Source organism: Ziziphus jujuba, chromosome 5 (genome assembly GCF_031755915.1).
Source record: "Ziziphus jujuba cultivar Dongzao chromosome 5, ASM3175591v1".
Taxonomy (NCBI): domain Eukaryota; kingdom Viridiplantae; phylum Streptophyta; class Magnoliopsida; order Rosales; family Rhamnaceae; genus Ziziphus; species Ziziphus jujuba.
Genome location: NC_083383.1, coordinates 12,753,724 through 12,778,035, shown reverse-complemented (window position 1 = coordinate 12,778,035; position 24,312 = coordinate 12,753,724). Strand labels below are relative to the sequence as shown.

The 24,312-nt window shown below is 30.1% G+C and overlaps 2 protein-coding genes across 3 annotated transcripts; one reads left to right on the top strand and one right to left on the bottom strand.

Moving 5' to 3' along the window:
- Window positions 1-8,850: 8,850 nt before the first annotated feature.
- Window positions 8,851-12,927, top strand: LOC107421006 (flavonol synthase/flavanone 3-hydroxylase-like). The gene is made up of 3 exons (XM_048475203.2): window positions 8,851-9,428; window positions 11,449-11,776; window positions 12,405-12,927. The coding sequence occupies exons 1-3, from the start codon at window positions 8,965-8,967 to the stop codon at window positions 12,615-12,617; spliced, it is 1,005 nt and encodes a 334-aa protein (XP_048331160.2). The 5' UTR covers window positions 8,851-8,964; the 3' UTR covers window positions 12,618-12,927.
- Window positions 12,928-16,239: 3,312 nt separating this feature from the next.
- Window positions 16,240-22,714, bottom strand: LOC107421017 (uncharacterized). 2 transcript variants are annotated; one of them, XM_016030134.4, is made up of 7 exons: window positions 22,321-22,714; window positions 19,897-20,310; window positions 19,677-19,754; window positions 18,074-18,172; window positions 17,756-17,948; window positions 17,142-17,566; window positions 16,240-16,830 (listed from the first exon to the last, which is right to left on the bottom strand). In XM_016030134.4, the coding sequence occupies exons 1-7, from the start codon at window positions 22,321-22,323 to the stop codon at window positions 16,612-16,614; spliced, it is 1,431 nt and encodes a 476-aa protein (XP_015885620.3). In that variant the 5' UTR covers window positions 22,324-22,714; the 3' UTR covers window positions 16,240-16,611. The 2 variants fall into 2 exon arrangements, with proteins under 2 accessions (XP_015885620.3, XP_024930548.3); XM_025074780.3 differs by lacking the exon at window positions 22,321-22,714 and adding an exon at window positions 21,528-22,241.
- Between the last annotated feature and the right edge of the window lie 1,598 nt (window positions 22,715-24,312).

Sequence of the window (24,312 nt, the reverse complement as noted above, 5' to 3'; positions counted from 1 at the left end):
AGAAATCAAAAATAGGATGCAGCCTTTTAGATTTTTTAAAACCTGGACCTCGGATAAATCAAGTTCTTATGTTGTGGAGAAAGCTTGGAATGCTAATTGGGGAATTGAGTGGTACAAGCTAAAGAGAAGCTTAACGGAGACAACCAAAGCTTTGAGAATTTGGAATAGGACGATTTTTGGCTTCGCAAATAAACAAATTCAAGATTTGGAAGCAGAATTAAGATCAATTCAGCAGCAAAGCAAGAGAGACTTCTCAAAAGACAACTTTATTATGGACAGACTGAATGTTTATGGATATCGGTGGGAATCAATTGTTAGAAAAAAATCCAGAGAAACTTGGTTAAAGGAAGGAGATAGGAACACGAATTTTTTCCACACTAGCCTTCTAATAAGGAGAAGAAGAAATAACATTCAAGCTATTAAAGAAAATCAAGATTGGATTACTGGATTTGAACAGATAGGCCAATATTTTATTCAGCAATTTAAAGATTCTTTTAAGTCTGACCACCCTGGTATACATGAATCACTTTAAGATATGGGAGATGTTTGTATTACAAGAGAAGAAAATGAAGAGCTGATGAGAATCCCTTCAGTTGAGGAAGTTAAGAAGTCATTTGGAATCTTCACCCCCTAAAAAGCCCCAGACCTGATGGCTTTCTAGGAATTTTCTTCCGAAGTTATTGGGGAATTGTCCATGAAAGAGTTGTGAAGTTTACGTAGGAGTGTTTTAGGATGAAGAAAATTTCTCAAATTATTAATGAAACTTTCATTGTCCTTATCCCAAAAGTGAACCAACCCCAAAATTTCAATCATTTCATACCTATAAGCCTTTGCAACTTTGCTTACAAGATTGTGGCGAAGATTTTAGCAGGAAAACTTAGCAAGGTTTTGGACAAGATTATCTCACTGAATCAATGCGTTTTTGTTAAAGGAAGTTGGATTGCAGAAAACATAGCATTTGCTCAAGAGATTGTCCACAAGGTTCGAAACCACAAAGGAAAAAAAGGCCTTATGATTATTAAGATGGATCTTAAAAAAGCCTGTGACTGACTGGAATGGAATTTCCTTGACAAGACTTTGGAAGTCTGGGATTTTTTGAAGGACTTTCGATGGATGATTCGTAGTTGTGTGAGTTTAGTGAGGTTTTTCCTTTTATTGAATGGAAGTATTTATGGATCTTTTCATCTGGAAAGAAGCCTCTGCCGAGGTGATCCGTTATCACCCCTCCTTTTTATTCTCTGTTCCGAAATTTTTCTTAAATGTTATTGATGGAAGAAGAAAAAGGAAGAATTCATGGAATAAAAGTATCTCGAAATGCCCCTGCTATTTCTCATCTTATGTATGCCGATGATTTGCTCATCATGTGCCAAGTGGATCCTCGGAAAGCAAGTGCGATTCATGAATGTTTCAATGATTACTGTAGCTGGTTGGGTCAACAAGCCAATAGAGAAAAGTCCAACATATTTTTCTCTACTTCTACCTCTCGGAAAGACAAAAAGGCTATCAAGGAAACTCTAGGTTTTAAAGACATGGGTTCAAAGGTAATGTATCTGGGAAACACCTTTATCTTTGGGAAAAGCAAATCAAAAGAGTTTCAATTCCTTAAGGACAGAATTAAACAGAGATTGGAAGGTTGGAGCAAACAGCTTCTTTCCAAAGCAGGTAAGGCTACTTTAATAAAATCAGTGATCCAGGGTATGCCTACCTACACGATGGCCACCTTTAATATACCTCAAAGGACCTGTGAGGATTTAGATGCTTCTGTTTGTAAATTTTGGTGGTAGACGAAGCATAATGCTTTAGGTTTCTTGGCCCTGAAGGCCTGGAAAGAGATCTGCAAACCCAAAGATTTGGGTGGTCTAGGTTTTAGAAGGTTTAAGGATATGAACTTAGCCATGTTATCCAAATTAGGATGGAAGTTGGCTAGTGGAGAAGATTGCTTGTGAACGAAGGTGTTCCAATCAAGATATCTCAAAAGTGATACCTTTTTCAGCTATAAACTGAAAAGAGGAGATTCTTGGATTTGGAAGGGAATAATGTAGACTAGACACCTCATTCGGGAAGGAGCCTGTTTTCAGATTGGAGATGGATCATCAATTCACCTTTGGAAGGACCTTTACATTCTTGGAATTGTAAACAATAGCCCAGAAGCGAAAGAAGGAGTTAATATTCCAGCTTGGAGAAGAGTTTTTGAATTAAAGGACCTTAACTCTCAGAAATGGAATGAGAATCTTATTTAAGAGATATGATGTGACAGCCCAGACCACCCACATGCGATATTGTCCTCTTTAGGTCTGGGGAATCCTCTTACAACCTAGCCCTTAAGGTTTTAAAAGGCCTCGCAAGGGAAAGGTATCCTCACGCTTATAAGCCATGCTTCGTTCCCATTTTCAACCGATGTGGGACTTCACAATCCTCCCCCCCGGGGGTCCAGCGTCCTCGCTGGCATACCGATCCGGGTCCAGCTTTGATACCATCTATGACAGCCCAGACCACCCGCATGCGATATTGTCCTCTTTGGGCCTGGTGAATTTTCTTGCAACTCAACCCTCAAGGTTTTAAAAGGCCTCGCAAGGGAAAGGTATCCACACGCTTATAAACCATGCTTCATTCCCCTTTCCAACCGATATGGGACTTCACATATGCATTGTAGATTCGGCCGAGGCTATTCTCCACATTTAATGGCCTCGTATCCTTTGTAGAGACAAACTCATCTGGATTGGGAATAAGGAAGGTCAATTCTTGGTTAGAAGCTGTTATGAAATGAAGTTCAGGAATGGACGGGCAAACGAAGACTGTGATATTTGGAAAAACTCTGGAAGTTAAAAATTCATGAGCGTTTAAAGATGTTTTTATGGCGTATTCGATCAAATGTCATTCTTATTCGGTCGTTGATTGCTAGCAGAATTGGTTGAGGGGACAGAAATTGCTTACTTTTGATGCAGAGGAGGAATCGGTTTTACACATTTTTAAGGATTGTCACAATATTCGGAGACTTGCTTTTGTTAGCAAATGGGGGGTGTGAGCTCAACAATTGGAGGATTTCTAGCATTAAAGAGTTAGTGGATTTTTGCATAAATCCTAAAAAAGAGGCTTTCTTCAAAGATATGGAGAGTAGACAAATAACCATTTTTCTTTCAACTTTAATGTACTCGGCTTGGAATTGTAGAAATGCAAGACTTTTTAAGGGCGCTGGTCTCTTTACAGAAGAAGTCTCTCGATTTAATCGTTTGGTTGAGGAGTTTCTTTCAATGCCAGAGGATTCTAAAAAACCCACCCTCAATTTACAATCTTTTTGGAAGCCACCCCCTAAAGGATGGTGAAAAATTAATACGGATGCAGCTTTTATTAATAATCAGGCAGGAATTGCTTTTGCTGTTAGGGACTGGAGAGGGGAGATTCTCTTTATGGCTTCAAAATGTATATCTTATGACTCCCTTTTAGAAGCAGAGCTTGAGGCCATCAGTTGGGTGGCAAAAGAGGCAAATCGTCGTAAGTGGGACAACCTTATTTGGTCTCCGGATTCTTCAGAAGTGGCTAAAGGCATTATAAGTTTTGAAGACCCCAAAAGATGGAACACCAGATATGGGATCATTTACCTTAATACTTATTTTAGATTAACAACTGGAAGATGGAATGGAGTTCAAGAGACACCAACAAATTAGCTAATTACTTGGCTAAGAAAGCTCTTCACGCAAACATCCTTTTTGATTTTGATGATTGTAATATTAGTTCCCTGCCTAGGGATATTTTAGACTTGATGACTGTTGAGATGCTCAGCGTGGTTTTTGTTTTGTAATCCTCCCTTGTGGAGGCTTTTGTGCTTTCTACAATGATATTTCCTTTTCATCAAAAAAAAAATTTGATGAAAAGAGCAAAATTAAATGCATATATGATGGTAAAAATTAATAAACAAAAAAGAGAGGAAGAAAATTTATAAAAAAAGAAAAGAAAAAAAGAAAAAAGGTAAAGGATATGAAGGAGAGAAGATAAATAAATATAATAAATTATATCTGTAACTTTTATTTATTTTAAAATTTGACTTTTAAGAGTATAATAAGACATTAAACAACCATATAGGAGAGATAGTGGCAATGTTATAAGGTATGGGGTGTGGTTAACTTTTATAAACCTCTCAAAGTGAAATTATTAAAATAACCTTTTTTCGTTAGTTACAATGGCAACGTACTTAAAGCATGGAGATATTTAAATATTTCTGAAATATCGGGAATCTATTTGATATATTACAAAACCTTGAAGGTGTATGAAATTAACCATATTTCAAAATAGGCATCTAAATTTTTTTACTCAAGTTTTCGCTTTAATTTTTGCTATGCATACTATATTTCATATATTATTTTCATGTTGTATCAAATAAATATTTAAAACCATTATGTATTCAAAGTTTGAAAAAAAAAAAATTGGATAAAGCATAACTGTCATCTAGATTATTATAATAGGTGCATATATTCAATGTATACCTTGAATAATTTCTTTATCTATAAACAATTCTGTTACTGTTTTCACTAGCATAATTTAAAAGGTGCATAAGTTATTTCGTAAAACGAAAAATACACATGTAACTAGTAAATTGTTTTTTTTAAATATTATAAAATTATTTTTAAATTAATAAATATGCATTTATCAATAAACTAATAAATTATTAATTTATTTATAAATCAACAACCCTTTTAAATTAATAAAATATCCTAATCTCCTACGTTTGGTATATAGAATAACCATTCCTTTAAAAATAGAAATAACTATTCATAAGAATAGAAAATAGAAAAATGAATGATAATTGTTATTTATATGTTTGGTAAAAATATTGACTTAAAGTTAAGATTTAGCCTTTCTAAATATATATATATATATATTCTTAAATGTTCAAATTTGAAAAAAATTAGTTAAAAATTAAATTTTATATTTATTTATATATTTTTAGCATGTGATAATCAATGTAAATTTAAATATGATAAAAATATTTCAAAATTTATCTATATTAAAATATAGAAATATGAATTTTGAAGTTTTAAAAATAAATAGCTATTCTTTCAAATGGATGCATAATCTATTGTTAAATTTAAAAACTTATCAAATATAGAAAAAACTAAATCTATAAAATATATATTCTATTTCTATATTTATTTCTTAAACTAAACATGTTCTAAATTTTCATTTATAGAATTTATGATAGTTCTCGATATAAAAACCATATTTAACATCAATAAATGGCTTTTTTCATTCCGCCACACTAGCTAGCTATAATTAAGTCTTTAGATATGAATTCGTGCGTGTGAATCGGGCTATAATTAAGTCTTTAGATATGAATTCGTGGTGGATTCCCACGCCAGTTATAATACTCATCGAAAATGAACTCATTTCAGAAACTTTACCTACCTCTGCATATTTGTCATATGAAACTCATTAATTGTTTCATTAATGGTTTGCTGAATTTCCTGCTCAACCTTCGCCACAATTAATGTTGCCATACACAACTACTATTCTAAAAGAGAGTATTTTTTGAGATTTTAAAAATAAATTCAAAAATATTCTTTAAGATTCTAATAATTTCATTCACACCTTTGAAAAAAAAATTAATTGTCCTTATTTTTTTTATTTATGTTAAATTATTTTAAAATTTCTTTTATTTATTTATTTTTACAATAATTAATTTGAAATTTTCAATTTTTTAAATATTTTTAAATAATTTTTATTTAAATTATGTGAGATATTTCCTTTTTATAGAAAAAAAAAACTATATTATAATTTTAATTATATAAGTTTTTTTTTATAGTAAGCTATATATTTAATAAATATAGCTAGTTAAATATATTTGAAAAATTATAATATCTTGCACTGAATTTATTTGACAAATTATAATATATTTATTAAAATATATTTGACAAATGATGCCTCGGTTAAAAAAGCTTATCTTATTAAAATTACCACATAGTTTTATTATTATTCTTTTCAAATTGAAAATTTATTATTTAAGGGCTATATTCAATTCAGAGTTTAATAAATTTAAAATGAATTATAAAGTTTAAAGGATTTGATGGATTGTTATGAAATTTCATAGATTCTATAAAAAATTTATAAAAATCCAACGAAATTTTTGGATTTAAAGTTTGATTTCATATTAACAATTTTTATCACAATTTCACTGTTAAAATCCTTTCAAATCCATTAAAATCTATCATTTTTTAAAATCTTTTAAAATCAATAACTTTTTGAATATCACTGGATTTTAAAAAAATTCTATAAAGTCCTAATTGAATACACCTGAATTTTAATGGACTTTTATAAAATCCAGTAAAATCTGAATTGAATATCGTTGGATTTGTAGAAATATTTAAAATTTAAATCGAATATCCCTAAATTTTTAAACACTTTTAAAATTCTTTTGAATTCTAAATTGAATACATCCCTTTTAGGTTAAATAAATAAAAGTGATTTTGGACCCCTTTAGTTTAAATAAATAAAAGTAATTTTGGAAAGTAATGTAAATTAAATAAAGGTATAAAGATAATTTAGACTCATCAAGGAGATGCGGTTGATATTATTAAAAGTCTGAGAAATGTTTTACATTTACCCAAAACCTCAAAGAATTCAAATAAAGTATTTCCATTCTAAAATTTCCAACTTTTTATTTATTTAGGCCTTTTTGGCATACAAAATTAATGACTTTCCCTAAAATAGGAATATATATTCATGAGAATTAAAAATTTAAAAAAAAAATCATTCCTATTTGTATGTTTAGTAAAAGTATTAACTTAAAATCAATGTTTAGCTTTTATAAATAATATTTTTAAAAAAATGTTCAAATTTGATAAAAATTAATTAAAAGTTAAATTTTATATATTTTTAATATCTAATAATCAATCTAAATCTAAATTTATCAAAATATAGTAAAGATAGTTTAAAATTTATTCAAATTACAATATAATATATATATATATATATTTGTCAGTACTGAGTGAGACCTGTATATTTTATTAATGAAATTTACGATGATATTTTAAGTGGTTATCATCAAATGTTCATTTTAAAAATTTTATAATAAAAAATAATAGAATTAAATATCCCAATTAAAAAAAAAAAACTTTATACAATCTCATAAATTTTAAATTTCTATAATACCCTTGTCTAATTTTTCTCATTTTAGCTTTTAAAAATTTCAAATTTTTTTTGTAATTTTATTTTCTTGGATTTGATTTGCATTTAATCACCGATCTCTAGCCAGGTTTGGTCCTGGTTTATGTTTATCTTCCTCTCACTGATCTAGTCCTTCTCAAAGTTTGGACTCAAATGAAGGAACATAACTTATGTCTCAGTGAGATCCAAGCTTCCAAATCCTAGAAGAGCAACTACTGGTTCTAGTTTAGAATTTTATTTATTTATTTTTTTTGCTTTTTGGAATAAATTCATTATTAAATGAGTTCTGGATACAACTCTAATAATCTGGATTCTATGCCATTTGGAAGTACATGAAAATTACATATTTATTTATTATGAACTCATGAATTGAAATAATTTGTATAACAAGATATGTAATATGGAAATTTCTTTTCGAGAAGCATTTGTAGTTGATAACCTGTATAAGATGATAAATCTGCTGCAAACAAATGCTCTGTCAAATTTGTCAAGCAAAAACAACATCTTGTATGGCTTAGTCCTTAATCCTTTTCTTCTTCGAGGCAAATATGGCAGAGCTTTGGAGCATTTGGCATCATGGTACATAAGATGTTGACCTCGCAATTCTCATCTTCGATTGGCCCAGGTGAAGTAGACGAGGTGCCTGACTTCAATCGATTAGGACAGCTTCTTGTTGATGTCGTCGGCATCGGTGATGTCGCCTCGAATGTATTCGACAACATGGTCGGTGTTCAGTTAATTCCTTCTTTGAAAAATAAAAGAACAAAAAATAATTAAAAAAACTTAAATTTAAATATAATTCAATTTTGAAAATAAAAAAATAAAAAAATAAAAAATAAATATGGACATTTTGGTAATTTAAATGTTTATGAAACTGTATAAAGATATTTTTGCATTGTAAAAAAAAGTTCTTTTAAAATTTATCTAATCATTATTAATGATAAAAAAATAATAAAATTTATATAGAAATAAAAAATTCTTTGATTTTTTTTTAAAAAGAATTGCTTTTGTTTCAAATAGAGACAAAGCTATTTCTATTAAATAACTAAGTTATTCTAAATTTCAAAAACTAGCAAATATAAGAAAAATTAAATCTATAGAATATGTGTTCTTGCATCTACTCCACATACTAAATGTATCATTATTTATTTATTTTTTCCATTTACAGGATTTCTCTTATCAAGTCTTCTCTTAGTTCTTTGTCCAGCGCGATATTTTATTGAACAGTTAGTGTTATGTAGCAACCATAGTTGGTGAATCCATTACAAAAGTGTCAAGTGATGCTGGCTGAATTTTTCCCTTTGATTATTTGGATTTGAAAAACCTAATATGAAAAACTTATTTTTGATTATAGATTCAACACTTCCAATTTTTTAAATAGGTATGCATTCATGAGGCTGGTGGTAAGTTCTTTTCCATCGTTGAGTTCCTATTAATTATATATATATATATAGTTCATTTATGATGCAAACGATCTTCCTGCGTACCATAGTATTAATTATTGGATTCCCACCGTCCCCTCAGAAAACTTACCAATCTTGATTTGTACAGGAAAATATATATATATATATATTCAACGTACAGAATGAAACCACGTCACCTTGATTTATCTGAAAATATTTCTGTCGTCTCATTTTCAATTAACGCTCCATACATTCACATCAACTATGAGTATGACAAACACTATAAAGGCCCCCTCTACCATTGAAGAAGCTAGAGAAATCTCAAAAAATTAAAAAAAAAAAATCTATCACCGTTTCTGTGTCTAATAACAAATTTTTTATTTTTTTTCAAAAAAAAAAAAAGATGGAGGTAGAATCTCGAGTCCATGACATTGCTTTACTTTCAAAAGAAACCATCCCAGAAGAATACATTCGGTTAAAAGATGAGCAACCAGGAATCACAACCGTCCAAGGGAAAACCCTGGAGGTACCAGTCATTGATTTCGGGGACCCGGATCACGAAAATGTGATCCGGCAAGTCGTGGAGGCGAGCCGGGAATGGGGAATGTTCCAAATTGTGAACCATGAAATTCCATACGACATCATCAGAAAACTGCAGCAAGTTGGCAAAGAATTTTTCGAGCTACCAAGTGAAGAGAAAGAGGTGTATGCCAAGCCACCAGATTCTAACTCCGTGGAAGGTTATGGTACAAAGCTTCAAAAAGAGGTTGAGGGAAAGAAAGGATGGGTTGACCATCTTTTTCATAGGATTTGGCCTCCTTCTGCTATTAATTACAAGTTCTGGCCCAAAAATCCACCTTCTTACAGGTTATTAAATATTATTATTACATTGCAAACTTTATTCATTTTTTTTTTGTTTTATTATTATTATTATCATTATCATTATTATTATTTTGTTATTCTAACTTTTGCTTTGGTACATTTTTCTTTTTTCTTTTTTTGTTTTTTTAAAGAGATTGATATCGCGGTTTTACTGTTGTTTTTTATAGATTGAGTTTTTACCCATTCATCTACCTACTTTCACTATCAACATTTTGATAAAACGTACAATTATAGGAAGCTTACAATAATGTACATAAAAGACCATAACCCCCAAAAAAACAAAATGGCTTTTGGTTCCTTGCATGATGTGGTTTCTTTTTGACCTGTAACTCGTAAAATTTTTTGTCATGAAACCGGATTTGAAAATATAGGAGTCATGATGATGACCTCAAATTTTTTTATTTTTTTTATTTTTTTTATTTTTATAATTATCTGCCAAATGTGAGTAGCTCTTGGCTTTTCAAAATATAACTAATCATGATTCTATACTTTTTTTTTTTCCTTCTTTAAATGCGCTTGATTTTTTATTCTAATTATTGTTCGTCGTCAACCTAATAAATAATATAACACTATCTTATAATAAAGAAAATTAAAAAGAATTACTAACTCAAATTAAACATGTGCTAAGTTATACTTTATTATTTATTTTACAAAAAAAAAAAAAAAGTGTTGAGAAGGACAAGCACTGAAAAAAAAAAGATTGAAAAATAAAATAGAGGATCAAAATCCAAAAAGTTTTATGACGTAATGAATTAAAATAAAGCCTTATCGAGTTTTTTTTTTTTTTTTTTTTTTTGGGAGGGGGTTGGGGATGGAAGGTAGGGCATGGGAAAAAGAATAAAAGTACATTTTTTTTTTTTTTATTTGGCTGAAGGAATAAAAGTACATCTCAGTTATATTTTTTTGACGATGGAGAAAATATTTGTAAAAATTAATATTTTAACTACCTGAAGTATTTTTTTTCGTTGTCAAATATTTTTAGTAAAAAATTTTGTCTTGACAGGCTCTTTTTTTTTTGTCCTTTTTTCGGTTTTACTGTGAAGACAGGCTCAATGGTCAACAAAGAACACTATTTGTCTGGAGTTTTCTCTTTTTTCTTTTTTTCTTCTTTTTTGGTGCTGAAACATGAGGTTGTGATAAGAAAATTTATAATTGATTCATTCGTGATAATTAGAATTTTTAAATTTTTAATATATGTTCAAATATTTTTTGAACCACTTAAAAATTTATTTTTTGCCAAGATATTTTAATAATAAAAAATATGACTATTATATATAGGATTTTTTTTTAAAAAAAAAAAGGCTTAATTATAAGTGTTTAAAACATTTACACGCATATCTTTTAAAATATGCATGTAAATTTTTGTGGAGCAAAACCGTATACATATATATACATATTTTCTCCCTCTCAATGCATTTTTGTGAATTTTGGAATAAATCCAAAAAATTAAAGTTGATGTTTACAGTTGATGTTGCAACAATAAATAAAGAAAAAAGGCATAACGGTCACGTTACAGAATGAAAAATAGAAGAAGTTTTTATTAGAAAAGTATTTTCTAAAAAAAATAAAAGTTTTTACAATAAATTAATATCTCATTTTCATTTTCAATATCTTTTTATTATGTTGGGATAATTTACAATTACAGCATTTTTATGCAATACATTTTTACAATTTTTACCATTTATCAACTGACTAAGAACACATTAGAACTTTTAACTGAAAACATAACCTGAACTTCCTTCAATTGCAAATTCTTCAATAAGTTCTACAAAATATAATGTTGAATACATTAATTAAGTAAGAATAACATTAATGAGAAATTTACAGATTTATACAAATTACAAATATGCTAATATTAATTAATTGATCAATATATAGTTATTTATTGTTATATTGTACAAATTAATATTTGAAATTGGTCTATCTGAATTTTTTTTTATGAGATAGGAAACATGGACTAGAAGATCTCAAATTTTTGATCTTCTTGTGATGATATCATTTTCAGGGAGACGAACGAGGAGTATGCAAAGCACATGCATGGGGTTGTAGAGAAATTGTTCAAAAGCCTATCGGTGGGAGTAGGGCTTGAAAAAGACGAGCTGAGGAAGGCAGCTGGAGGAGATGAGCTTGTATACCTCTTGAAGATCAATTACTATCCGCCATGTCCACGTCCTAATCTTGCTCTCGGGGTTGTGGCTCACACTGATATGAGCTTTATCACCATTCTTGTCCCCAATGATGTTCAAGGCCTCCAAGCCTTTAGAGATGGCCATTGGTATGATGTTAAATACATTCCTAATGCCCTCGTCATTCATATTGGTGACCAAATGGAGGTAAAATATTTATAGTCTTTTGCTTATCATAGAAATCCTGAATGAATTTAGTTGAGGATTTTTTCTATCACCGATAATAAAGTGTTTTCACAATCCTATTATCAGTAACAGGGAAATATTCATTTTTTGCTTTAGAAAATTTTTTACATATCTATACTTGAAAGTCATATAAAAATGTATACTAAATTAAATAGTAGCTATTCAAATCTAAGATTGCAGTTTAAAAATGTTAGATATACCAAGGTAGGTACAATTGTACCTTGGTAAATTTATGAGTACCCTTTATCGAATTCTTATATATGTAGTGACATTTTAAAGCGAAAGAGGACAAAAAAACACTTCTTGATGTGTTAGATGGTATATATTGAAATAAAACAATTCTTTGTTCTGGAATAGAAAATTAATTTTTTGGATGAAAGGATGCACTTTTCTTTGACGACATCTCGTATTTAATTTATATTTAATCAATTATATTAATTTTTTATTTAATTAATCAATCCCTGTTTGAAAGAGATAGTTGGATTTTGTTTTTTATTTAATCAATTTGAAAGTAATTAAAAAATGGGGAAGCTAATTAATTAATAAAAATAAATAATCATTGACTGGGTTTTTCCATTAATATATGCAGATAATTAGCAACGGGAAGTACAAGAGTGTGCTGCACAGGACCACCGTGAACAAAGAGCAGACAAGAATGTCATGGCCAGTTTTCTTGGAGCCTCCGGCGGATTTCGAAGTCGGACCTCATCCCAAGCTCGTTAATGACCAAAACCCACCCAAATTCAAGACCAAGAAGTACTCTGATTTTGTTTATTGCAAGCTCAACAAGATTCCCCAGTGATATATATATATATCCGTTTTACTGCGCAATGTAGCTGCAATAGCCTAGAGTGGTTTAATGAACTAGATACGAGAATTAATAAGATTCTCTAGTAATCTAGAGAGGTTTCCACTCCAAAGATTCTTTTGGAATTCTGTGTTTTCTACAAGTGTTTTTTTTTTTTTTTTTTTTTTTTTTTTTTTGGTTGTTGTTGGTATTGTATTATCTTTGGCACATGTTTCATGTTAGGTCACTTCACATGTGGAGTTGCCACCCGTATTTTACCATATTCCAATAATAAGAAAAAATGACCATGATTTGGATTTGTGTCTGTCATGCCCTATATTTTGTGATGCATATTGAAGCATAGTATATCAATAATTGCATTTTCTTACAAATTATAAATATGCTATGGAAGCCTTTTTCTTTGGTAGGTAGAAAAAGAGAGAGAATAAGGAGGATGGATATAAGAGAAAAAATTTGGTTGTTTGGTATGAATAGGAAAGAGAAAAAGAAAGAAAAATATTTTAATTGCTAATTCTTTTTTTAACCAAGAAAATTGCTAAATTACTATTGTACATATTAGTATTAGTTATAATTTAATCATACTTAAAATTTTTAAAAGGGTTTTAATGATAATTAATACTTATTTTGTTAATGGCTAAATGTTAATTTTCACCTTCCAAATCCTTCAAATGGATGGTTTTGAATGGATTTACCATTTATCCCTTTTCCACCGGTTTTCTATCTCGTTCCTGTCAACCAAACATTGACTATACCGTTCAAAAAAAATAAAAATAAAAAATAAAATAAAACATTGACTATAAGATTTGCGAAACCATCATAAGTTTTCTATGTGGATATGGTGGAGAAACAATATCATATGTAGCTTTTCCAAAGGAAATTGAGAGTATAATATTTTGCACTTGTTGATTAATCCAATTATTATTATTAAAACAAAAAAAAAAAGAGCTAAAAGGGTATCTTTGTGATATCCATTTACTAAAAATGTCAATTTCTGATCAAGCTGGCTAATAACATTCTTATGGATCACGTCAATCATTATCATATATATAATTTAAAGGGGTAAAAAAGAAAAAGAAAAAAGAAAAAGCCAAAATACAATAAGTATGTTGATATTTCTATGTTTCAATAGACCCTCTTCTATTTAACCGGCCCGTTTGGGATCTGAATATGTCGCCGCTGGCAGGGACACTTTAACCACTGCATCTTTTGTAACCACGTAGCCAAAAATAGGACAGTGACATATTTTGGGGAACTCTAGATGGATGCAAGAATCTTTCACTGATCCTTCACTTAGAATTAGAAAGAAAAATTCTTTTTTCAGCACACACAAATTCTTAAATTTCATAAGTTAAATAACCCTTTTGTAATATGTATATTTTTGATAAATATATTAATAGACTATATGGTAGTATCTGGACGAGTTAAAAAAGTGTTCTTTGTACAATTATTAACTATATATTAGAACATGTAATAATGAAATTGCAATGTAAGAATTTCAGTGCATTAGTTAACATATGAGTTTTCATTCGATAAATTCAATTTTAATTTCATTCAGAAGAGGTGCATTGTCGGTGAAATGTTAGGTGTCACAACATTTTTGGACCCTCCACTGAAATGAAAAGTACAGAACCTCCAAATAAGTGTCGCAGCATTTTGGAGGACCCTCCATTGAAAAATACAATTGCAACCGTCATTCATTTTAAATCATTGTCTCTCTTATTCATTGACTACTGGTGGTTGCCACCTAACTGGCATTTGAAAGGGGGTTTAAGCTTCAAGATTAATAAGAGACTTTAGGGTTCCAACCTGCAGCTGGTACTTTTTTATTATTATTTTATTTTCCTTTTTAGGAAATATTTTTGGACCCTCTACTTTATGAGGGATGGGGTAAATTTATAAAACCATACATCCGCTGACGTTGCTAGCTATCTAACTTTCATTTGAAAGGGGGTTCCAGTTTCAAGACTAATACGAGACTTTGGGGGGCTCCAACCAGATGTTTTATTATTATTATTATTATTTTTATTTTTTTTTGTGTAGTTTTTATTTTTTATTTTTTGCTTTTCTTTTATTTTTTGAGAATATTTGATATACATTTGTAAGGCTTGGATAAATATAAAAAGCATGTGCCCACTGGCTTTCACTCTTTCTCTTATGTAGTAATCTAAATTATTCTTGTACATTTATAAAAGTTAAATTATTTTTAAATCCTTTTATTTATTATTTTTTGCAATAATTAATTTGAAGATTTAAAAAAATATATAATATGTTTAGTTAAATATATTTGACAAATTATAATACATTTATGTTCTATTTGGTAAAATAGAAAGTATTTGGGGTTCAAATTTTCAAAAAAAAATTTTAGGATTCTTTTTATAATGTTTTTTAATAATGAAAATCCTAATACAATTCTCACATCTTTTCTTTAACATTGTTTGGATAATATAAGGACGATAAGAAGAAAAATAATATAAATTATTAAAACACCTCCAAAGTTATGTATATATAAGATCATATTATTCTTTTTCATTGTAAGTATATTTTAAAGTATATAATTTCTTTCAACTATAATATATAAATAATATTTTTATAGTTAATCTTCGTTACGACCCATAATATTACACCTTATAAATTATATTTCAAAATAAAAAATAATAAATAAAAAATTTATTTTTTTAAATTTATTAAAAGATAAAATTGTATTTAAAAAAGTACGTAAAATCAAATTTTCAAGAAATTTTATAATAACATATTTATGAAAGGAATCATTTTCCATTTTAGTTTTCCACATTATAAGATTTATTTTTTATTGGGATTTACAAATTTCTCTTTTTAAAAATTATCCAAATAAAAGAAAAAAAATTTTTTTAGAGAATTTTAGATTCACATTAATTCTAAACATTAATAACTTTATTATTATTCAAATACTCTGTTAATTAAATATATTTAACAAATTATCACTTAATTAAAAAAGCTTGTCTAAATAAAATCATCACATAATTTTTTTAAACTAAAAAACATCGAATAATTTAAACAAAATTAAAAATATAGATTAACAAAACTTTCAAATCTTCAAATTAGTTTTTGAAAAATCATTAAAAAAATTAATTTTTGCAATAAGAAAAAGAAGCGTAAAACATGTAAAAGTAATTTAAATTTACTAAAAAGTATAAGGGTATTTTAAATTGTCATATAAAAGAGAGAGCGAAGGCTGGGAAGCGTGGATGATTGGAAACCTAAGAAATGCTTCTTATTTAACTCAAATCATCGTTTATGGCTTATTTATATGATATGTCCTGGCTCTGATATTTTTCATAAACCTCTATTACTTTGTAATATTTGATTGAAAAACAAAATATACTCTAAATCAAGATCTCTTTTTACATTGAGAAAAAAAAAAAAATTGAAAGATCTCTGATATGAAATGTGGTGGTTTTGATATTTTTAATAAACTTCCATCAGTTGGGTTACTTGGAGGCTATGCCATACTATCTGATTCCCCAATTTTTAAAGTTTAGTCCAATCTATTTGGGCTACATCTAAAATAGCCCACATTTTAATTTTTAGCGCCCTCCAACATAATTGGCAATACCAAAACTTCCGATACATGTGCTACTGTACAGAACAGAAGTAATATTATCTTCTTCTTCTTCTTCTGCTTCTTATTTTGCATGGTAAATTTACGATATACAAATTAATTTCCAAAACTACTTTATCATTAAGGTAATTTGATGAATCCTTAGAATCCTAGAATTTTTCCTCATTACAAAATGGCACCAAATATACAATGGGTCAGGACTTTGGTCGTGGTTTCAAGTGAAAGCAACATAGATTTGGAGCGATTCTTTGAGAGGTTCTCTGCAATTCGTATACACAATCTCGCAAATGAAGGATGTTTCTATACTCCAGTCAAATGAAGCTCCACTTCATGTTCACATGACAACGGGGAAAGCAACCGATAGAACCCAAAAAATTGGACCCAAATGTGCTAATTGTATCCTTCTGTCCAAACAGGTACAGAATATATCAGGGTTCCCAAGCCGAATGAGATGCAAACGGTGATCATGGCATACGCATATGCTCTCCAGGGGTGCTTACTTTCTCTCATTGCATTGAATTCCGCAATGAACGTAGAAACAGTACTCAAACATCCCAAAAATCCAAACTGTATCCCCGTTGCAATCGTGTCGCAGTTCTTGGTATTTACCTGCACCAAATATAGCAAATTTTAGGTTGAGTGCTTTGCAGGTATGATGGCAGTAATAAGATGGATCGAAAGAACATGCATCAATTCATCATGGCACAAGAAAATGAATGAATTATAAAATGAATCGGACAGAAAATGAGCCAAAGCGAAAAACAGTTTGGAATTATGGCCTACTCTAATTGTAAGAACTATCAAGATAGACCTCAAAGTTAGTGTTGGACAAAGCTAAAATGTTTTACATGCAGAGAAATAAGGTAGTTTTAAGGTCAAGGAAATAAGGCCCTGGCAAGATGCATATCATAAGATCATACCGCTTTCTTAATAGTAGCAAGTGCTGCCATAACACAAGCTGCAGAGACATTAGCAATAAGTGTACCAAATGGAATCCATTTCAACAACCCAGTCTTTCCTAAACCACGACCATTAAGCCGAGCTAAGAACCATCTCATCCACACACCTAGAGGTCCAACTATGCAACCTAACCATAGTTCAGCCTCACTGCTGCCGCTGCTAAACTCCTTTTTCTCCAATATTACACTCACAGACCATAGCAAACCTAGCGTCAGGATAAACACCGCCATAACCACCAAATGACGCCTGCAACTATCCACTCTCCAGCTGCTGTTAGAGACTGGGATACCACCTTCCAAATGTTTTATTCTCTTTTCAAGCAGGTACCTGAAACCTTTAGCTGTCTCAACTCCAAAAATTATAGAGTAGGCAGCCAGAAACAAACCTGTGAAGAACTATAAACAATTAGCTTTTCTCAGTTTAAACGAATACAGAAAGGTTGAGGATTTTCTCGCATAAGTTAGAAATATGCAATCAGCATAGACCAGCGAGGTATAAATGAAATTCATTTTAGTCGCTTGTCATGTCATCTAATCCTTGTTGTAACACGATGTGAACAACATTGATATTTTACCGATGAGAAAACCAAGTACAGCTTCAACCCACTGGCCTTCAACACTGAGTTCAATCATTTTCTGGTTCCAACCACTGAAAGTTGTAAGGCTTCCCAGATAACCGGTTGTCAAACCAATTGCCAGAAAATCTGAAACACGGGATATGTCTCCTTTGAAAACAACACCAAACCACCCCATCAAGAAAGAACCAACCTAGAATGGGAGGAAAAAAAGAAAAAAAGAAAAGAAATTGAGAATAGAATCTACATAGATTTGCTTATTAACTACAATGTCAGATGTGGGAAAAGTCACAGGACAGACGATAGAGATAGAGAAACCATATTAGAAGGAAGGTCAAGATACAAAATGCTTTCATTGCTTGTCACTTTGGCGACGCCAGGGCCAAATAGCTTTTGTAGCAAATGCCTTGTTAAGACCTGCATGAGGTAACATGTTATATCATCTTCCTGATAAAACATCCTAACTCATATTGTATAATCAAGAGAAATGTAATAATAAAAACCAAGATACAGTAAAACGTTACAACGAATAAAATCATTCTCAAATGCATTACCTAACACAAAGAAAGTTAACGAGCATAATATGATTCCTTTACATCTATTTTAGCATATCGTGGTAGAAAAAGTCCAACATGACAAAAGCTTGAACCTGAGGGAGGGGGAAGAGATTCCATTTCAACCAAACTAAGTCCTATGCATATCCATATACATTTGCACTGACATTGTGCTCAAGGAGCCTAATCCCTAGTGATTTTTGGAGATCATGTGTCCTCATATTCCTTCTCTCCACATTCTCTTTAGCCTCACCCTTTTGTTTATAGTGGCTTTCAGTTATGTACAACCACCCCCTCATAAATCTGCTTTGGTTTAGTAACTCTTACTTCAAAAATATGCAAGGAAAACCAGCGATGGGAAAAGTGAGGATATCACGCCGTCAAATGATGAAGGGTCATGCTTTGACAATTTTCATTTTTTTGACCAATACATACTGACATGTCAATTTGTTGGCAGCAGCATACATGTTTTAAGGTATCATACAGAAAAGAGATGTAATTGCCTTCATAAGTTCAGCAATAGTTAGAAAGCTTAAGCTTCCCACTTCATAAGTGACCTAAACATACTCTCATAATGCCTTAAGAATCATGCTGTTATACACAATTCTCAGACTGCACATTATTAACCACAATTTTTATTATTCCACCAGCACAGTTTCTACGCTGACAAGTCACCTGATACTGATAAGGGCTGTTATTGACTCCTCGAGTTAAGTGATAGTTGAAAGCTAAAGTTTTCTGATTCAAAAGTGACTTATGCTTATTAACATCTTCCATGAGAGACCACGCTGTAATTCCCAATTCTCAGACTGCATACTCTGATGGAAAAAGAGTTATGTTATGCTGTCTGTTAATGTGTATAACGTATGTCTACCTGATTTTCAGAAGGTGCTTCAAACTTTTCATATTGATATAAATTACTTACATATTCTCCATATAGATTTTTCAATAAATTATGCCTATGAAATGCATACTTATGAACTAAACAAAAATAACCATTCAAAAACTAAAAATTTAAGTTTCTTAAGACTCCCAATTGTATAGCCGTCTATTGTTGCTATAAAAATCAAAATAGCAAGCATGGGTCATATTTTCTGTACAAAACCTATGACAAAAAAGTTTTCAAAATTTTCTGCTTCTTGCCTTTTCTGGAGTAAGCATAAGTCATATGGCACAATTGTTGTTTTCTCTACACAAAGTCATTCATGTCACAGTGTATGGTATCAGGCAGTGAAGAAATTATAATTTAAAACAATGCTGCACCATAGAGAGTACCAGTTTCCTCGATTATAAAGACAAAAAATTGCATATAAAAAGCATAATATAATGACTTTCAGTATTCAAAAGACAATACAGAAGAATGTTACCCCCAAAATCCCAAAAACAGCTAAATGAGTGAGACATGAACCGTATTCCAACAGTTTTGGCAATTGTTTTTTATTATCCTGCCAAAAAAAGGAAAACATGAGAGATGTTCGACTTCAAAATAGCATCATCAACAAAGCACAGAGAAAAAATTACCAAAAAGAAAGCACAAAGCTTATTTATCAATTATATAAACAGTGACATTATCAACTGCAAGCTCACTTGTATTTTGTCTTCAGATTGCACCATTGCATCGGTTGAAAGAGGAGAAATGATTTCGTTTGGCAATGGCGATACAGGGGAGACTGCATTTGATCCTGCAGGGTCACCGCCACGAGATTGCAATTGACCATGTTCTGGAATGGTAACAACAACTCCATTCTCCGGTGCATGATCAAAAGAGAAGCCGAAGCTGCCACTCTCACTATACCTGTTGCTCTGAAGAGCACGATCCCCAATATCTCCTGCTTCTGACACAGTCTCACTTTCAACATCATCATCTCTTTGAGACGGTAGAGCACCTGATAAACTGAAAGAACGCCTTCTTATAGAAGATGCAGTACTGCTTGTCCTACTAAATGATCCACTTCGTGACCCTCCCACCAGAAGAGCAGGGCTACTTTTGTCTTGGGATGACTTCAAAAGTACCGAAAACAGAATTAGGATCTTAACACAGAAACTGAAAAGGGAGAATAAAAGAAAGGATGGCCCATAGCAATGCCACTATGGCAAACATTCACATGTATGTTTACAAACAAATAATGCCACCCAATAAAGTTGACATATACATTTATGAGTTGTACTCATTGACAACAGTTTGTCTCCAAGGTATGCCATCCAACCATTACATGAAAGAAAGACATGAAACTAATTTTACACAATCTCAAAGCTTTGATAGAATATAAAAATTCACATATCCAATATCCAAACAAACTCTTTCAATACTAAATATAATTTAATAATTCTAAATATTTTATGTATTAAATTAGAGGATTACTCACTGATGTCACTGATTTTAACAATATGGAAGATTTATATTATCTTGTCTGACACCTGAAGTTTTCACTCTAGGAGTTGATATTTTGTCCTTTGCCATAAAGAAGGCAAGATACTAAGGTTTAAAGTTACTTATATGCACTGAAGCATAAAGATAAACATACCAATTAACCACACAGCAAACAATTATTTCCCCACCTTCTACGCATGAGATTCAAAGATTGCCAATAAAATAGTAACAGAGCAATGATAAAATGAAATACATACTACAGCAACAACAAACCCACCACAAGATAAAGATGATCCCAAGCATTGATACATCAAGTTTAGGTACTATGTTAGATCAAATTCAAACTTTCACTCCCATAACAGCATTAATATAACATGAACAAACTAAGAGAGTTTTCAGACCCCTTAATAACCGAAGAACGAACAAAGAAGTGGAAAATAAGCTGCTGCCTACACATAATAATATAATATATCTACAAGAATCCAGGAATTGGGGCTGGCACATCCAAAGCATCACCAATTCTAATTTAATGAAACAGAATTGCAACTTAAACTACAATTTCATTTCATTGATTATATTATATGAGAAAGATGGTGAATAGGACGAGGAGCTGAGGTTTTGAGCTAGCTATAAGTTACTGCTGAGATAAGGGTAATCTAATTTGCTTCACAATTTTGCAAATGAAAACGCTTTTATTTCGTTCCATACAACTTTTGGACATGGAAGTTTTAGAATTGCAATATGATACCAATAAAACATAGTAGCTAGCAATGTCACATCTGATGCAACCACCATAATCTTATATAAATTTGTGTTTAGAAAACAAAAGAAATAAGCATAAAAATACCATTTGGAGATGATGATGATGATAATAATAATAAATCCACTTCTATCTCATTTTGAAAGAAAGACACGAAAATGGGTTCCCAAAATTCCCAAAGAATAATTATACCAGATATGGTAGCGAACCATATTCAGTCTATCAAACTTGACAAATTATCTCCTTGCATGAAAAATAAAATAAACAAATATAAATTAATAAAAATAAAATTTGCCCACTTGATAGTCATTAGCTGACGGCCCAAAATGAATAGGGGCCCAACATTATAAAAGTGAATACAATGTCAAAGCAAAAAACAGTACAGTTTTCAGAAAAAGAATCAAAAACTGTTCATGGCCGAAAACAAAAGGCGTACTGCTACTTTTTAAGCTCAAAGATGTGTCCTCCACTAACGAAGCAGCCCCAAAACCCAAATCCAGCCCTCACAAACTAATAATAAAAAATAAATAAATAAATAAAAATGCAGTAATATTAATTAACCCCAAATCCTATATGATAATTTGATTGGGTGTGAAATCAATCTCTGATTATTGAGCTAAAGCTACTTGAAAAGTGAAACTTTTTCAACACCCAATAAATTATTAAACAATGCTGCGATCCCCAATAAACTACCTAAGAATACAGGATGAACAAAGGTAACCCAAAATTGAAAACAAAAAATTTAGCAAAGCCAAAATAGTAGTCAAATCGCACAGCTTTCCAACACAGAAATAGTGTTTTTTTTTTTTTTTTTTTTTGGGTTTTGCGCATAGAAACATAGAGAAACGAATGAAAAACAAAAAAAAAAAAAAAGAAATACCATGATTTTATAAGCTCAGAAAAAAAAAACCTCCGAAAGGATTCGACCCGGTTAAGAACTCCGACTAAGTTGCTTCTTCTTCTTCAATGGGTCATAGAGAGATGAAGAAAGAAGCAAAGACGAAGTTTGACCGGTAAACGATCATAAAAGCAATTGATATTGCTGAAAAAAGAGCAGTGGAAGAAGCAAGCGTTTTGGATAGAAAGAAGAAGAAGAAGAAAAGCGATTAGGGAAGGGAATAAAATGGAATCGCCGGGGATTTCCGGGTAGACTCAGTAGCCGATGAACTCGGCAGAGGACACGGGCATAGCTGGCTTTTTATTTTCTACGGCTTCCTACGTAACTCTCCCCTGCCATTTTTATGGACAACACAGACGCTGACGTCATATTCTTGGGGCTTTTCTTTTTTTTTTTTTCCTTGGCCCATTGTTTTAAATAAATAATAATAATGATAGTTTGTTAAAAATAATTTTAATTATTTTAGTTGTTTATTTCAAATTTTATAGTGGTTTGATATATATTTTACCCTATTCGAATATGTATGTCAAACAGGATTTTTTTTTTTTAATAAACAAAGTATTCGTCGTTTGTTTTCTTTGTTTGTTTTGTTAATTAAAATATTTATTTAAATTATAAAGCATGATTACGGAACACAAAAGATAATTTTTTGTAATAAAAATAATATTTTTGAAATAAAAGTTGACTAAAATAGTTCAATGTATATATATTTATTCTTTTGTTTCTTTTTCCAAATAGTTTTATGCTTGCTAAAGTTACTAATAATAAAAACACTACCTCTACATGTATAAAAATAAATAAAAATTATTAAATAATTTATCAAATCATGTGATAAAGATATATATTATTATCTTATTGATAAATATATATAACTTATATATATTTAACTGAATTTTTTTAAAAGATAAATGTAATTAAACATCTAAATTAATAAAATAATATTATATTATTTGATAAATTATTTGATGGATATTTTTGGTGTCTTTAACATTATTGTGATAGGAACTATTTGTTAACCTTTTGCAAAACAATTTTCATGTAAAACCGTTTTATAAAGTGAAAATGAAATTTTTGAATTTTATATTTTTAGAATTTAATAATGTGACTTTTATGAGAATAAAATATAATAAAATTATAGAATATATATTAAATAATATATATATATATATATAAAGTAATTCTAGGGTGCGGATTTTACCAATATTTTTTGATATTTTTGAACAAAAAAAATATTAATTTTGCTGTGTATATGTACACAGTATACACAGCAAAATGACATTATTTTTTTCAAAAAGTATCTATTTTGATGTGGTTTTCATACGGACCATCCACACCATAAAATTTTTCTATATATATACAATTCTAATCTTTTAAGATACAATATAAATCAATCATGATAAATTAATTATTTTTTTAAAATAGATAAATTTAATCATTTTTATAGCTAAATTTTTTGATACTTTGACTTTATAAAACTAATATATTCTAATTAGATAATTATTTTATACATATTTATGTATTGCAAAAAGCCTTTGACGTACATGGTCATATTTATCATATCATTCTTAATCACATCAAGATATTTTAACTTTATAAAATTAAGATATAATACAAATCATTGAAGATATAACCATTGTTTATACTTTATCCTATCTTTTTTACATTATATAAAATCATGATTTATTGATGTAATAATTATTTTTTTATTCTATTATAATAAATAATTTTTTATTTAAAATGATAAATATTATCTATGTTGGTTTGTATCTTGTTTCCAAATTTTTGGAAGATATCTCCTAATCTACTTATCAAATCCTATATTCTAAAACATGGTTATCAAAATGTATTCATGGGTTTGATTCAACAGGGAAAGCACTATAATACACTTTTAAAATCCTGAATTTGTGCAAGATTGCCCCTAATATTTTGTCTTTTGTGGTGTCACACATTAAATTTACAATTTAAATTATATGA